Source organism: Ambystoma mexicanum, chromosome 2q (genome assembly GCF_040938575.1).
Source record: "Ambystoma mexicanum isolate Mex_15411 chromosome 2q, UKY_AmexF1_1, whole genome shotgun sequence".
Lineage (NCBI taxonomy): Eukaryota > Metazoa > Chordata > Amphibia > Caudata > Ambystomatidae > Ambystoma > Ambystoma mexicanum.
The window spans coordinates 1,040,248,710-1,040,265,452 of record NC_090924.1 but is presented as its reverse complement, the minus strand read 5'-3'; the positions used below and the strand labels follow the sequence as shown (position 1 = coordinate 1,040,265,452).

The window sequence follows — 16,743 nt, the reverse complement described above, 5'->3', positions numbered from 1 at the left end:
ACCATGGCCAAGGGCACTCTGCCTACCAGGCCTCGACCTGAGGTGCAGGGAAGGTCTCAGCCACTGCCACACGGCATACCAGGGAAGGCCGGACTCAGCTCAGCAAGTACCATGACACAGGCACGTGGCACAAAGCTAAACAAAATGGCTGCTGAGCCAAACAAAATGGTGGCTCACCAGGCACCCTTTCCCTTCGGAGATCAGGCAGGGGAGTGTGCTTACAGGTAGGATTGGACAACGCCTGTCACCTGGTCCACACCCTATCCCTCCACTTGGCAGGGCAGGTACATATCGCCCAATTTAGCGAGACAGGGCACACCCAGGACACAGCAGCCTCAGGGCCCTACCCCTATGCCGATCCCATTGGGCACACCTCCTACTTGTGAAGACAGGTTTTTCAAGAAGTTCCTCGCTCTCATGAGATCACCACAGATGGGTACCATCCTCTGGGACGTAATCAGGGAAATGCTCCCCACCCTCCAGCTCAGCCCCTGTCTCCCATGCCAGTACCAATCACGGCAGCCCCTGGCACTGATGATCAGCGTGCCACAGCTGCCTGCGCCCAGCACTCCTCCGGCTCTGCAGGACACAACATTGGACACAGAGAGGAGAAAGACCCTGACACCCCATCATCAGCCAAAGTATTTCATGAGAGACTGGTGGGCCTGGCTGAGTACCTAGGCATCCCGCAGCCACAGGTGAAACAACCGGAGGCCGGGGTACTGGCTGCAGCTGCGCTACGTCCTCCTACTAGAACTGGATTTCCACTTCAAAAGATGTCGAAGCATTAGCCAAAAAAAGGCTGGCTCATGCCACTCTACCAAGCCTACCAACAGGCATCTTGATGCGAAGTACAGGCAAACAGAAGGGGACCCCCTCCTATTGTCAGCACACTCCTTGGCGATAGTGGCAGCATCACTATACTCCAAGTCACACTCCTATCAGAGGGGCTTCTGCCAGACAAAGTTCACAGACCGTGGATCCTCTTTGTGGTATCCACAGGCTTCTGGCTCCTGATTCCTCCTCCTTCCTCTCCTCCGCTCCCGCAGATTGGTACAGCAGCTCTGCTGGTAGAAATTCGTTCTCAGCAAGCCACACAGTGGAGGAAGTCCCAGCCTTGCAGTGGGGCCTGGGTTTCTCTTCAAAAATGTTCTCCATACACAAAAAGAACCAGGCTGGCCTGAGAGTTGTGTTGGACCTTTCCTCCTTAAACCTTTCCCTCCCCCTCCAAACGTTCAAGATGGTTACCGCAGCCTTCATAGCGGAGACATTGTGTGTGGGAGACTGGATGTGCTCACTGGATCTGAAGGATGCCTCCTTAAACGTCCCAATCTGGGAACCCATCAGTTCTTCCTGAAATTCAGGATCATGGGTTTTCACTTTCAATACAGGGTTCTACCCTTTGGACTCAATTCGGCCCCCAGGGCCTTTACAAGGCTAATGAACGCAGTGGCAGCCCTACTCGGAACACATACGAGGCTCAGAATGAGGAGGCTGCAGCTGCAATTCTCAGCGTCCTGGCATCAGGAGAAGGGATCTCGTGCAGAGCAAGTCAGCATACCACAACCTCTCCACCAGGATCTAGTCTGGTCGAGTACAGATCTCAACCTGCGGATAGGCATACCCTTCTGGCAGCCAGCACCTCGGGTCACCATTACGCCAGACTCATCCCTAGAGGGATGTGGGGGGCCTACCTGGACAGCCACAGTGTCCATGGAGTATGGTCACATGAGGAGCAGCTGGAGCACATAAACTGGCTCGAGAAGATGGCTATCTGGCTTGCCCTCAAAGCCTTCCTCCCCATGATCACGGGCAAGTCTGTTCTCATTCAGACTGCTCCACCTGCATGTTATTTCATCAGCAAACAGGGTGACTCCTCTGCAGACTGTTGATCGACATTTGTGAGTGAGCTCTGGTAAACAACATTCACTTATCTGCAATCCACCTGCCTGGGGAGTCCAACCTAGAGGCGGCCAGGCTGGGCTCGGACAACTACGAATGGCAGTTGAACGGGGAGGTCCTTCAGGGGATCTTCACCAGGTGGGGTCATCCGCAGGTGGACCTCTTCGCCACCAGCACCAACAAGAGATGCCCCCAGTTTGCCTCATGGCTGGGGCAAGGCAGGGGTTTGTTAGATGACGTGATGCAGATCATGTGGTACAACATGAACGAGTATGCTTCCTCGCCCCTGCCCCCCCTCTACCCGGGTCCACAGGGTCATCTGCAGGGTCAGGGAGTCGCTGAGCCTTCGGCTCATCCTGATAGCACCATGGTGGCCCGCAAGACCCTGGTTCTTGGAACGTCAGACTGTCGTATCAGCCCCCGGTACACTTCCCGGTGGGCCCTGCTTACCTACTCTACCAGCAAGGGTGCACATTGGTTCACCCCGCTCTGCAGAAGTTATCCCTTGCACTGTGGTTCCTGAACAGGTTACCCTAGGACTAGTAGCAACGCTACCAGGAGCCAGTACAAAAGCAAAGGGACCAGGTTCTGTCATTGGGCAGAATCGGAGGAAATTGACCCATTGACTTGCTCGACGTTCTATCCTTCTCAGCACACCTCGCCCACTCAGGGGTGCAGGTAGACACATACCGCTCATATCTGCCAGCCATTGGGGCCTACAAGAACTCTGGCGAGGAGGTCTTTTCATCCTCGAATCCGGTGGTTAAGAGGCACTTGGCTGTATCCACCTATCAAGAAACCACACCCGGTTTGGCACCTTAATCTGGTGCTGGGCACCCTGGTGCATACACCATTCGAGGCCATGGCGTCCGCGGACATCAGGCTAGTTACTTTCAAGACGTCCCTGCTAGTGGGCCTTAACTTGCCATACTGAATCGGTGAAATCCAGGCCTTGGTTGCATCAGAGCCATATACTACATTTCACAAATACATGGTGGTGCTCAGAACACACCCTGCATTCCTACCTAAGGTCGTTTCATCTTTTCACCTGAATGAGGAGATAGTACTACCGACTTTCTTTGCGGACCCTAAAGATGAGGCTTAGGCTATTTCACTGTCTGGATGTCAGACGTGCGCTAAGATTTTACCTGGACAGAACCAAGAGTTTCCGTAAATCGGACACCCTCTTCATCACCTTTGGGGATCAAAACCAGGCTGTCAAGCCTCCAAGGCTTCCATAGCAAGGTGGATGGTTATGGCCATCAAGGAGGCATATCAGGGGCAGCACAAGCCATTGCCAGCAAACATGCATGCCCATGCCATCAGAGCCAAGGCCACAGTGGTAGCTTTCCAAAGACACATCTCGTGGCAGGTTATCAGCAAAGCGTCTACATGGGCTACGCCCTCTGCCTTCTGTAAGTAATACTGCTTGGATGCCAACACCAGGTCGGACGTGGCATTTGGCCAGGCAGTGTCAAGGAACTTGTTTTCTTAAGAGGGCCAACTCTCCATCCTGGGGCTACATTCAGTTGTAATCGCCCATATAGTATGGAGGAAAAGGGACCAGTCGTAGGGGTAATTGGAAGTTACTCACTGTAGTGACTAACTTACTCCTCGTCTATAGTTCCCTTTCCCCCATACGTCCCACTATCCCCCCCCCAATAGTACTGGTGTCATTAGGCAATGCTAATATTGTTGACGCGTCAAAGGGGACTGAGGAGTGGCGCTGGTGGCCGCCGTTAGGGGAGTGCATGCTCCCAGTGGCGTGCCACTGAACGCATCTAAATTTAAAGAGGAAGATGTTTCTGGTTAAAAAGGTTCCATCTCACGCCCTTGCGATGGACGCCCATACAGTATGGAGGAAAGCGGACTATGGACTAGGAGTACGTTGGTCACTACAGTGAGTAACTTATAATGTTGTCACTGAGACCAAAAGGTTACAGGCGCAGAGAGAAGGGGGGATACTAGGTATCCCCTTAGCACTCCACAAAAAGTGGTGTGTGCTAATCTCTCAAATTTGTCTGGGGAAGGATACAAAGTATACCTCTATCCTCAAGCACAGTAGTTTTAAAGGATAGTCACAGAATCTCAAAGGAGAACCCAAAGGGTTCCCAGCAACACTGCACATAGGGTCCTGTGTGCTGCAAAAATATAACATAGATGCCTTATAGAGATATGGAGGAAAGCAAGACTCCATAGTATGAGGTTAAACAAAATGAACACAGTTCCAAAAGTCAGAGCATATGAGAATGAATGAGGGGAAAAGGCTCCCCTCATTCAGGAGAGTAAGAAAAAGGTCTGCTAGTCCAGCAAAACTTGCTTGGGTCTCACTAGGAGAGGGATTAAGCAGAACATTGATAAATCTCCCTAACAGCGGTTACTACTAGCCCGAGGCACAATGTGTGGGCTCACTGGCCCTTTTCGGAGCCGTGAACAGGTCAGTGAACACCATCTGGCCAGCTAGCACCCTGCAATTGGCTTTATGGGCCCAGATACTTCCAAGTGGTTATTAGCACTTTTGGGCCAGATATTGGTGGTGGGGGGGGGAGAGGTGGGCGGGGGACTGGATGAATTTTCATCAGACAAGGGAAAGCATGCTTCCGGCCTGGAAGTCTTCTCAAACAAGTTGGATGCAAATGTGTGCATCGATTTGGGTTTAGATCAAATGCCTGAAAGAGTTAGTGGTAAAGTAATCGGTAGCCCAACATAAAAAGAAAATGTAGCTTTTATATAGCATTTTATCACATGATGATCCCAATTCGAGGCACTACAGGTAGTAGTATGAATTCCCAATTTAATGGTACACCATGTTTACACTCGGAAGAGTGGATGCATTAATGGACCATGCCAAGAATCAAACCTGTGTTCTGTAGCTCAACACACATTTTGGGGTGAGCACTACTTTGCTGTCTTGTGATTTTGAAGGTAGACCTTTTTGTGGCTTGGAGTGTGGCACTATAGGTTTGAATCGCTCCAGCACTTTTGACATCAGCTGTGTGACAAAGCAAGTCATCTGGCATTGTAATCGGGGAGAAATCCAGAGCAAATCATACCCTTGAGTTGGATGGAGGCAGCTGAGTGCCCCAACTCCTGCCCTCCCCATTGCCAGTCTTTCTGAGCAGGCCACTGTTGTCTTATGCCATACCTCCTCGACAAGATGCTTGTCAGTTTTGTTTATTTCTTCTAGTGACATCCCAACCCAAAGAGAAATCTGCAAGAAGCATCCGATTGAGAGCAGTGATCCAGCATCATACATCAACGACCAGCAGGCCAGGACGCCACCACCAGTAGCCATCAACCCAGGATACTACCATTTGGCATCAAAGGGAACTGCAGCACCACCAGCACCTATACAACCGGGAAGATGCACAGTGCTTAGCCACTGCTAAAACCCTTAGACCACCAGGAACAAATGCAAGAGATACAAATGCTACCCCCACCACCCACAATGTAACCTACTTTTGGAGCATAAGGAACAAAGCCCCCAGGCATGAACTAGAGCTTTAAGCCTCCCGAACTGCCAATGCTATTCCACGGAAGGCCCAAACGGAGGAACATGGAGGGAGGAGTGAGTAGAAGTGGTTGGAGTTGAAGAAGAGGTGAAGACATCACAAGGAGAAGCGTGATCGTGAAAGAAGCCTGGCATGAGCAGGGCATCTGCAAGTTGCACCTGGTCTATGCATATAGAACACTAACCACTGGGTAGAGTAGAGAAAGTTAGTAAGTCCACGAGGGAGTTTAATGAGATTAGGACATGGATCTTTAGGTTAGCATCATGGCTCATTCAGGGATTTGCATACTGAGGGATAAACAATAGCTATAATCGAACCTGGGCCTATGGATGTCTGGGCTAGGGAGGCAGTGCTTGGAGATGAGAGAGGGGGACAGCGATAAGGCCCATTGATATTTCAATAAAATCCTTTGAACTGTCTGAGATTTGGGTTGACTCCTGTGCCATTTGTGACCACAGTAGCACCAGGATGCGTCACTTCAACCAGTTTGACCTTTACAACAGTTGGGAATTCTACAGAAGAACTATTGCTCGAGTTTTGTTGTAGACCTTCCATTTTATAGAACTGTGTTAGCTTTGTAATTGATGATTGTATTATAAATAGGGGTCACAGCCTACTACTGAAAGAATTCTGTGAACGTCCCTGGACTCATTTCTCAATTGATTAAACTTGCAAAGACTGACTAATGTCCAACAGAGGACAATGGACATCAGGATGTTGGGAACATTGGTCCTCATGAAAGTCAAGTAGGCTTGGTTAGGGGGCGTGTCTACGAGGGCCATGTAGGAGGACGTGATCCGGAGGAGCTCCCGAGATCCTGAAATGATCCGGGCGAAAGTGCGCAACGATGAGCCGACGACCGCTGAAAATACACATGTCGGTGTGTGAATGATTGGGCCATGCTTGGTGAACTTCTGGATGGTGTAGGAAGAATGGCGGCAGAGACAAAAGATGACACAAAATGGCAGACCAATGTCTGGAACAAAGGAAGGAGCAGGCCGCACAGTGACCGAGCGTAAGAGGCGTACTGGGTGCGCATTTGTCATTTGTGCAAAATACAGGTCCTCTGGGTCACTCGAACTAGCTGTCACTGAACTGAAAACGGCACTGGACCTCAAGGTCGGAGAGGTGCAGGAGGATGTTAATCTACTCCGACAGGACGTCAGGCCCTTGGCGGAGCGCACGGAGTCCCTTGAGAAGGAAGTTAGCCCGAATACCGCAGATTGTGCCTCCCATAAGGCCGAATTGCATACAAAGAGTGGGCAACTTGGAGAGCAGAGTGGAGGAGGCGGAAGGACGCGCCCGACGAAACAACATCCGCATTGTGGGCCTGCCGGAGGGATTGGAGGGCCAAGATCCCACAGAATTTATTGAGTCCATGCTACTGCAAGAGATACCCGGAGGAGCCCTATCTCAAGGATTTGCGGTGGAAAGGGCACATAGAGTTCTAGGAAGGAGGCCGCCGCCGGGAAACCCGCCTAGGCCGGTGATAGCCAAAATTCTTAATTACCGGATATTGGAACACTTTTGCAAGGGAGGAACGATTACACGAGGAGCGGCAAACATACGGCCTACCCGGACTATACCCTGTCTGTGCAGCGTAGCTGCATGAACTTTGGGACGGTAAAGCGGAGATTGAGAGAGGCGGGCCACAAATATATGTTACTGTATCCGGCAAAATTGAAAGTCCTACATAAACACAAAACTTTGTTTTTTGAGACCCAGGAGGATGCCATGGGATGGCTCGATGCGCAGGGATGTCCCCAGGAGTCAGAAGTTCGGATGGAGAGAGAGCACGGAAGAGATAAGTAATGCATGAGGAAGGTGCCACAAGGTGGCGCGGCACGGACCCGTGGGACTTGAATATAGTCATTTGCGCAGCCTTCAGTAGAGCAGGTCAGACTATTGCACTAGATGTTATGAGCACTGTAATTATTATTGAAATAATGGGAGCCTTACAGAGCAGATCTCTTTACCCCACAACAATTTTAGTTAAGTGGCCGTTAGGGCGACTTCACCCTACTGAGCTCTGTGCATTATTTGGTGCTTGCAGGGCTAGATGTGGGGGTGCCTGAGTTCCGAGAACGGAGCTGGGCAGCAGTTGGGGAAGGGACGGGTGGAGGGAGGGGAGGGAAGTTGGGAATTTGCTGTGTATATAGTTATGGATAGTTTGAGCTGGTACAAGAAGCTACAAGTAAAGATGGAGAGCTGTATCTGTTTCATGTGGGCAAGGGGGACTCGCTACACGGAAGGCAAGAAGACACTCATGAGCCATGGGGGACCTTAAGATCGTAACATGGAATGTCAGGGGACTTAACAGTTACTTAAAGAGAAACAAAGTCATGATGTACTTGAAAAGACAGAAGATTGATATTGCGTTGTTGCAGGAAACACATTTGACCCGGCAAAAATTGGAACTGGTGGGGAAGAAGTGGAGAGGTACTGTAGTAGGCTCTCCGTACTCTGCCTACGCTAGAGGAGTGCTGGTCTGGGTGGCACCGCACGTTCCGCTCCAACTTACACAAGAAGTGGTGGACACGGAGGGGAGGTTGGTCATATTGAAGGCTTTGGTAGAGAATAGAGAAGTGTGCGTTATAAATACGTATGCCCCCAACGTGTATGGGAGGAGCGGTTATCTGGGGAGGGGATTTCAACTGCGTGCTCAATCCAAAGTCAGACAGATCTGATGGGAAGATTGATAGGCCCACCCCAGCGGCCAGGGTATTGCAGATGTTTGGAGGCTGAAACACCCTAATGAAACACAGTACTCGCATTACTCAGCTCCGCAGCAACTGCACACGAGACTTGATTACTTTTTTGCCACGCCAGATGTGGTGATAGACCACCCAAATAGACTATAGAGCCAGGGTCCTGTCAGACCACTCGCCTCTGGTTCTGAGTTGGCAATGCTGCCGCCCCAGGGTGTGGATACCGACATATCCGGGGGCGGCGGCGCTCCGGGACCCGGTCTTCAGGGAAGATATCATGGATGCGATCACACAGTACTTTGAGGTAAACACAGGCAGCGTAGACTCAGCGTGCACACTCTGGGAAGCCTTTAAGGTAGTATTGCGGGGTGCTGCTATTGCTAAATCAAAAGGCCTACAGGGTGGGGTCCTAACGGAACTAGAGGAAGCGGAAGAGAAACTGGAGCGGGAAAGCAACAGGGCGGGAGGGAATGCGGAACTTGTACTCGAGTTACAGCAGAGGAGTGCAGAGCTTTGGGAAAGGCTCTGCAACCTTAACTATAAGAAGTATGTCGAGAGGCAACATGCAGGAGGGGATAAAACTGGCCGCTTGTTGGCGTGGTTATATAAGAGCGAAACCCCCAGGCCCCTGATTTGGACAATAACTAGAGAAGACGGGGAGGTGGTTGACACCCAAGAGGGAGTCAACGAGGCATTCCTGGACTATTATAGGACATTATATGAGGACAGAAGAGGGGACAATCGAGAGGAGATTAGAGAAACTCTAAAAGACATGGAATTACCTAAGATTAGTGCTGAAGAAAGGGAGGAGCTGGATGCACCGATTACCTTAGAGGAATTGGAGGAGGTGGTGAAACGGCTGCCCACCCGTAAGACACCGGGCGCGGACGGATTCCCTGGAGAGTTTTATAAAACATATAGAGAGGAAGTACTCCCCCCTATGCTAGAGATGCTCAATGAGTATTTTGAGATGGGCCGGCTGCCGGAATCGCTTAGAGAAGCTTTAATTGTGCCGCTGCCTAAGCCCAACAAGCCAGGGCATAGCTGCGGCTCCTATAGGCCGTTGTCAATGTTGAACCAGGATAGCAAGATATTGACAGCCGTCCTGGCCAATAGGCTGCGTAGAGTTATTTGCAAACTGATACACCCGGACCAGACAGGTTATGTCCCCAACAGAAATATAACCCACAACCATCGACGACTCCACCGGGTGATTGAAGAGGGAAACAGGAGCGAGGGGGAAATGGCGGTGGTGTCCCTAGATGCAGTCAAAGCTTTTGATTCAGTGAGGTGGCCATGGCTGCTGGAGGCCCTGGAAGAATACGGGATGGGGCCGGGTTATGTTAGGTGGGCAAAATTACTATACAGTGAACCACTGGCCAGGGTGCGCACAGGATCGGTGATATCTGAGAGATGGCAACTCAGTAGAGGCACCAGACAACGGTGCCCCTGGTCCCTGATGTTATACATTCTAGCCCTGGAGCCCCTAGCAGTGTACCTCAGACAACAATATGACATGGTTGGTATTGAGGTAGGGGTAGAGAAACACCTAATATCCTTGTATGCTGACGATTCACTACTATACTTGAACTATCCGGAGGAAAATCTTCAGTATATTCTAGAGGTTATGGAAAGGTATGCAGAACTGTCCGGCATAGCGGTGAACCCCCAAAAATCGAGCATGTTCCCATTGGGGAGCTACATAGGAGCCCCTCTGGAGCGGTTGCCAGTGTTGTACGTACCTTGGGCGGTTGATTCCTTCCGCTACCTCGGAATAGATGTGTATCATACGGTAGAGGGGGAACACTTGCATAACACCGAGGTGGCTGTGGGAAAAATCCGAACAAGTATGAAGTTTTGGGAGAAGTTGCCTCTGACGATGATGGGACGGGGGGCGATGCTCAAAATGGTGGTCCTGCCCAGGCTGTTACATTTCTTCAGTAATATACCATACTTGATACCCAAAACGTTTTTTGTCAAACTGAATAGCATGTGCAGAGACTTCCTATGGCATGGCACTCGCAATAGAGTGGCACTATGGAAGCTGCAGAACTTCCATGATCGAGGGGGCATTAAGCTGCCAAATTTTGAGGCCTATTATGTAGCTAGTCAGTTGCAATATGTAACCAAATGGCTTTCTGATGAGGTAACTCCTGAATTCAGGCTGTTTTGGCAGGACTGCACCCTGTTTTACCTAAAGGAGATTATCTGGGTGCCTAGACTTGAAATGAAAGAACGCCCGGGTATGATGTTGCTTGGGTGGAAGATGTGGCGCAGAGTATGCCGACTGATGGAGAACCCGTACCCGTGTTCCCCACAGGTACCGCTAGTCGCCTTAGCTGGGGGAGACAACCAACTCAGAATGATAATTAGGACCTATTGGGAATCGGTCGGGCTGGTCACATTGGGAGATGTATGGTAAGAGGGGATCATTAAAGATTTCGATGAACTGGGAGAAGAGGCAGGTTTGCACAGAGGCCAATATGTCGCGTATCTTAGGCTAGTGCAGATTATTCGTAAAACCTGGCCAGACTGTACTGGCGGAGGAGCCAGACGTCCTAATGGGAACAATATATGACATATTAGAAGGAGGGCACGAGATCTCTAGATTGTACGAGACGCACACGTTGGGAAGGATTTGACTCATTTGAGGCTGGACTGGGAAGCGGAGGTGGGGGCACTGATGACCGATGGGATGTGGGAACATGCTATGGGATACCACAAGAAGGTGTCCAGAAACGCCAGATTGCAGCAGATACAGTTATACATAACGCATAGAGCCTATATGACCCCGAAGAGAATATCTAAGTTTGTAAACGCAGGAAGACAAGCATGCCCAAAATGCGATGAAGATGCTGATATGACACACATGTTCTGGTCTTGCACAGTGATTGAAGCTTTTTGGGGGGAAGTGGCATGAAAACTAGCGGATAAAGGGGTCACGCTCAACATAGATACGGCCTGGGCCTGCCTATTGGGAGGATTTCCCAGACCACGGAATACTAAACATGGGAAACTGAGGGACCTGGCATATGTGCTTGCTAAAAGGATTGCCATGGGCTGGAAGCAGTGCCACAAGCCACGGGTTGAGGTATGGTGGCGGGATTTGCAAAAATGGGCGGAGGCTGAAACGGTAGTGTGGCAGGAGGCATGTAGCAAGTGCGGGGAAGAAGTGGGTAACCTGATGGCTTGGAGAGTGTTAATAACAGGACTGTTTGGCACAATAATGGATTCTGCAGCTTCGGAAGGAAGCGATACCCGGCCACACGCAGCAGATACAGAACGAGAAACGCAAACAAGCTCTTGAGGGGGGAGGGATTTGGGGAGCAGTAATGTGCGTTAATTGATGTTCACGAGTCTGTTGTAAATAATGCTGCAAGTTTGGTTTGTATTCTTTGTTTTCAAAATAATAAAAACCTTTTTTAAAAAAGTAGGCTTAGTTAGTCTTTAATTATTGGGTACTTCAATATTTTCTTAAGACACGTATCTCATCGCCTTACAAATCATCTCGAGTAAGCAAAGATTTCAGACCTTTGCAAATGCAGAAACCGCATCAATTGTGTGAGGAAATATAATCGCTCTTCACCAATGCCGTGCTAAATAGATGCAAGTCCTTTATTGCCGCTACACAGTTTGCTTATAACGGCACTAAATACCGAACCATCATATGATCCTTTTTCTGTTTTTGATTTGTATATTTTTTTCTTCTTTTTTTTATTTTTTTTTAATTCTTTTGGAATTTCAACACAATTTCCAGGTCACTGCTGTTTCATCCAATGGAAAATCTCTTCTCGTCTATGAGAACGCCTAGTAAACTTCAGCAATTCCGTCCTTTTTCTAGTTTGCCTTACCTTTGGGTTGCAAGCGTTTGAGATTGTAAATTGGCTGCGCCAGAGGTATGTCACAGCTCCCTGCATGCTGGAGCCGCAAGCCTGCATCTGTGCCATTATATTCTGGATCTCCAATCACATCTCATGGTTGCAAGATCCACATGCTCTCTTTCCAGTAGAGGTTTAAGTAAGGCTCATTCCATAAGAGCTAAGAACACTTGCTTGAAGCGTTTTGCCTATCCTAGGTGTTGGAGATTAGCCATTTGGGCTATTGTGCACAGGGACATTTTTCTTTGGGATCAAGCTTTGGTATGGAAGCTTAATTTTGTCAAGCTGTTGTAAATGTGCACACTTGAAGTCCACTTTTAGCCACCGCTATTAGCAACTTCCAGTCTTTTGTGCTTCATAACTTGTTCCTTAAAGACAACAATAGGAGAGAGGTGGGAAGAGTCAAAGTAACTTAACCTTCGTCCAAAAAGATTCATCAGCTATTCCATCCCTCGTTCCCCAGCTTTAAGGTCCAGGTCTCCTGCTATAACTGGAATCGTACAATCCTTAAGTGCCTTCAGTGGCATTGATTTGGTAGAGCCAGGCTTGTGTTTGTGCCTGCTGAGGTTTGTACCATTTCAGAGCTACTAATAAGTGATGTATCGTGTTTTTTATAATGGGAAACTTAGCAAAAATTCCTGTATGTGTTAATGACCATCGATTAAGGTGCATTTACTGGTATAGCGCCTTCGTGGTCATGAGTTTGCTTCAAAGTGTAGAGGGGGGAAGAGGAGAGATGAATGTGAATTTTATATTTCAGTGGCCTTAAAGCAGCGATGGAAAGGTATGCATTTTCCCACCTCACCGTGTATATAATATACTAACTCTAGGTCCCATGTTTAAGCTTTAAAAAAGTTTCAAGTTGAGCATGTTGGCTCCCAAGAGGTGTGTGAAAGCAACCAGGTCATGTAACCCATCCTTTGGCTCTTCTAGGTCCCGTGTTGACCCAGGACATTGCTTCTTACCACACCATGTTCCTTTTGGCGATATTGGGAGGAATGGCCTTCATACTCTTGGTTTTGCTGTGCCTTCTGTTGTATTACTGCCGGTAAGTTCCAACATTGCATGGTACAGTGTCTCCGTTTTGTAGTGGAGCTCACATTTTTTCATTTTGCTATGTAGTAATGTACCCAGTAATGTTGTAAACAATGGGTTGCTCTTGCAAGAAATAATTGGCAGACAAGAACATGTTGCAGGTTCGGTGAAAATTCTGAATCTAGTGTTCAGCCCTAGCAAACTGCGGTATGTCCGAGTTTGGCCCCCACGGTCTGCAGGTCTCAATCACATCACATCATATACATGCTTCTTGGATTTAAGTTTCCTGCACTTCTTTTAGTGTATTGACAAAGAAAGCAAACACATTTCACGAATCCCTACAATTCTTCACTGCCATAGGTTTGCATTTTATTTAAAGGTTGCCGTTTTTTATTCTCTCCATGTGACACCTCATGGATCAGAGTGCAGCAGTGATAAAAGGCACATTAAGCTGTGTACCTGGGATTTCTCTGGCTGGCATGTGGTGTCGTTTCTAAGTAATCCCTCCTATAGAGTACTGGTTCTTCTCTCCGATGCAGGCCACTACACCACCTAATCTGTACCTTATTGTTAAATCAAATACTGCCCAGTTACCATGCAGTCATTGTCAGATCCAACTTCAACCAAAGCTCTTCTAGTTTCATAAATAAAAACCGTTTCTTGCATGTATTTGAATCCATTCCAAAGCACCGGGTCACCTTAAACATTGAGAATCATCCTAGATTTGAGGAGGACAGGGAACATTTGGTGTTCCGCTGTTATCAGTATTAACAAATGATAACCAAAAGTTCCTTTTAAAATATAATAAAGTCCTTCAATTATATATAATTCTGTCTGAAGCTGTGAACACATTTTTTTTGTTTATTAAACTGCCATCTCATGTAGTGATTTGCCATTTCCCGGTCTTTCACCACCAGATATGTCATGCAGTTAAACCACTTTATTATGTCATTCTTTAGTAAAGCTGTGCCGCAAAAGGTGACCCAAGAGACCACTAATGTGCAGGTGGTCATGTAGAATGGGGTTTGGGGGAGTGTGTGTGCACAGCCTCTGAATAACTTCCATTCATAAGTTTTTAATCCATGGATTCATTGTTCAACAGTCTTCCTCAAGTACAGTAGTGCTGGTCATGATCCAAACCCAACACTGATTGTAAATCTGAGCATACATCAGAAAAGCATGTATCTATCATTCTTTACAACAAAACCTAAATCGCCATCAGATTCTTGTTTCAAGACGTTTCTTGAAAGATCACTTCTGTTCTTTTTAGGGGTACAGCATTTCAGCATACATCACACTACATGATTAAGGGACATACTCTTAAAGTGTATTCAGAGTGAGTATACAAAATAATACAGGGCCAATACACCAAATACTAACTTAAAGTGTATCCCATGAAATGCAAATTTACCCATCTATCATGCTATCCTCCCATTTTTTATGAAATCCAATTCCTGCTGTGCCCATTTAACTCAATCTTGCAATAGGTGCCTTTCAAGGTCCTTTGACAAAAATAACGCCCTCGCTTAATTGTTGGCACTTCACTTCGGCAGGCATATTTGATAGTAACTCATCTTTCATTCAAGATTTCTTGTAAGTGAATGCTTCAATCTTGAACTACCAGGTATCTTGCCCTGACTGGTGTATTTGAAGTTTGAGTAAGATATTAGTATCTGCTGGAAGCAAAGACTTTGGATAGACGTATGTTCACGTTTTGGTATATTGCCTCCCCTCCAGAATGGTGGATGGCATACTGTACACTACAAGGCACAGTGATTGATGGCCAGGTGTCAACAAATCTGTTCTTTCATCTGATTCTGGGACTATAGAGACTGAAAGAATTGGTCTTATAGATGTGCAGGAAACCATTCCAGGTTATAAAGGTGCTTGTGAATGCGAAAGAGCTGTAGCTGCCTAATGTACCATTTTTTGCAGTATATTTGGTCATCTCTCCAGTATAGCAGTCTAAAATATTGCTGAGGAGTTACAGCAGTACAGCTCTAGCAGTAAAAACTTTCCACTTCGTTCATTACATAAGAACATCACTTGGAAGGTGGAAAGGTGTACGAAGTCCCGTCTGATGACCCTTGTAACAGTCTTCACTGCCCCATTGCAATGGTGTGGTGTACCTTTGTGTTTACTTACGTTCTGCAGGCTCTTGAGACTATCCTGGAAAGCACATTGGCAAATCTCCCAGTGTAACTGTGACTGAATTTTACAAATACAACCATAGCAAAGCCTTGGGTGTGCCTTTCCATAACTACACGCTCCTGCTCCCCCATTGTCATAGTTCAGGGGTATTACTGTATCTACAATGTAAGAAAATATTCGATGATTTGAATTCTGGCATGTTTTCCTCTGTCAGGATCAAATTCGGATGTTTCCCTCTGTGCCTAATGTGACGAATAGCAGGATTCAGTCAGTTCTCCCCAGCAGGCAGCCTTTCCTTGTGAGCTTAGGTAGGTGAGCCTGCTATGCGATATCCTTCCTAGAGGTAGAAGCAAGCAGGACCTTACTGGGAAAGACCTCCTTCCTTGTTGACAAGGACTCCCGCTTCAAAGAGGAACTCCTAAGTCACTCGCAACCCACCATTTACAGCTGCAATACAAAGAAACCAAGAAGAACAAGCTACTGGTTGTTATTGTGATATAACACCAGTAGGGAACTATGAAGAAACTTATATTGCCAATACTGAGAAGAGTGCTAGAGGGAGGCAGAACACTAGCAACAGAGAAAAGGGACTCTGATGCTCCACTGTGGAAGGCACAGCTGCACATCTTAATAAGAGAAGGAGGAGCTCTAGAAGGAAGGGATGCCATGGAGTTTGATCCATGTTCCTGCAAAAGCTGAGGGAAGTAGAGAAGTGCAGCGTGCAGACTGGGAAGACAGCTGAGTGGCGCGAGAACAGCTACAAGCCAGAGAATCTGGGGAAAGGGAACCCGAACAGTGAGTGGTGGTGTGACCGTGATGCAGTGCTCTCTCCAGTCCAGCAACAACGCTGAGACCACAGACCCTCCTGCATCGCAATATGGGTGCAGAGAGAGGAGCGAAGAGCGAAGCAAACCTGACAGCATGACACCATGACAAGAGTTTCCCGTTCTGCAGACAGGCCCAGTGAAGAGGCAACGGGGACAGTGGGAGACCAGAGAGGGATAGCGAATATAAGGAGCATAATATGGAGCATACTCATCTCAGTAAGACTGAAGAGTGGAAGTCGGTGATGATCCTTACTGGAACAATAATACTCGTCCCAATGAGTGAAGAGTGGAACCCAAGTGAGAATTGTTAGGTAAGAATTGATGCAGGCCCACTGTGTGAACCTGGCTTTTGTATAGCACTTTATATATCGGTGTTAGGTCCGGAAAGCCAATGTTAACTAACCTATAGAGAACGGTCAAGATAAGCTTATGTCCCCTTTCACAGATGTAATAATCCTTGGCCTGCGTCGCATCTAGATAAAATGGTAAATGTTAGCATATGCACACATATAGGGACCTCCTAAGCTTAGAATCCGCCACATCTAGATAAAATTGTAAATGTTAGCATATGCCGCACTTAAATAGAATCCTCAACGTAGCCTGCGTCACATCTAGATAGAATTGTAAATGTTAGCATATGTACACATAGAGGGAACTCCTAAGCTTGGCATGCGCCACATCTAGTTAGAATTGTAAATGTTAGCATATGCCGCACTTAAATAGAATCCTC

At 47.8% G+C, this 16,743-nt stretch overlaps 1 protein-coding gene across 1 annotated transcript in view; it reads left to right on the top strand.

Moving 5' to 3' along the window:
- Positions 1-16,743, top strand: part of FAM171A1 (family with sequence similarity 171 member A1) — a 718,266-nt gene that overhangs the window by 624,813 nt on the left and 76,710 nt on the right. Inside the window, exon 7 of the mRNA XM_069648403.1 lies at positions 12,934-13,048. Coding sequence (XP_069504504.1) covers positions 12,934-13,048 — 115 coding nt within the window. The remainder of the gene's footprint in view (positions 1-12,933; positions 13,049-16,743) is intronic.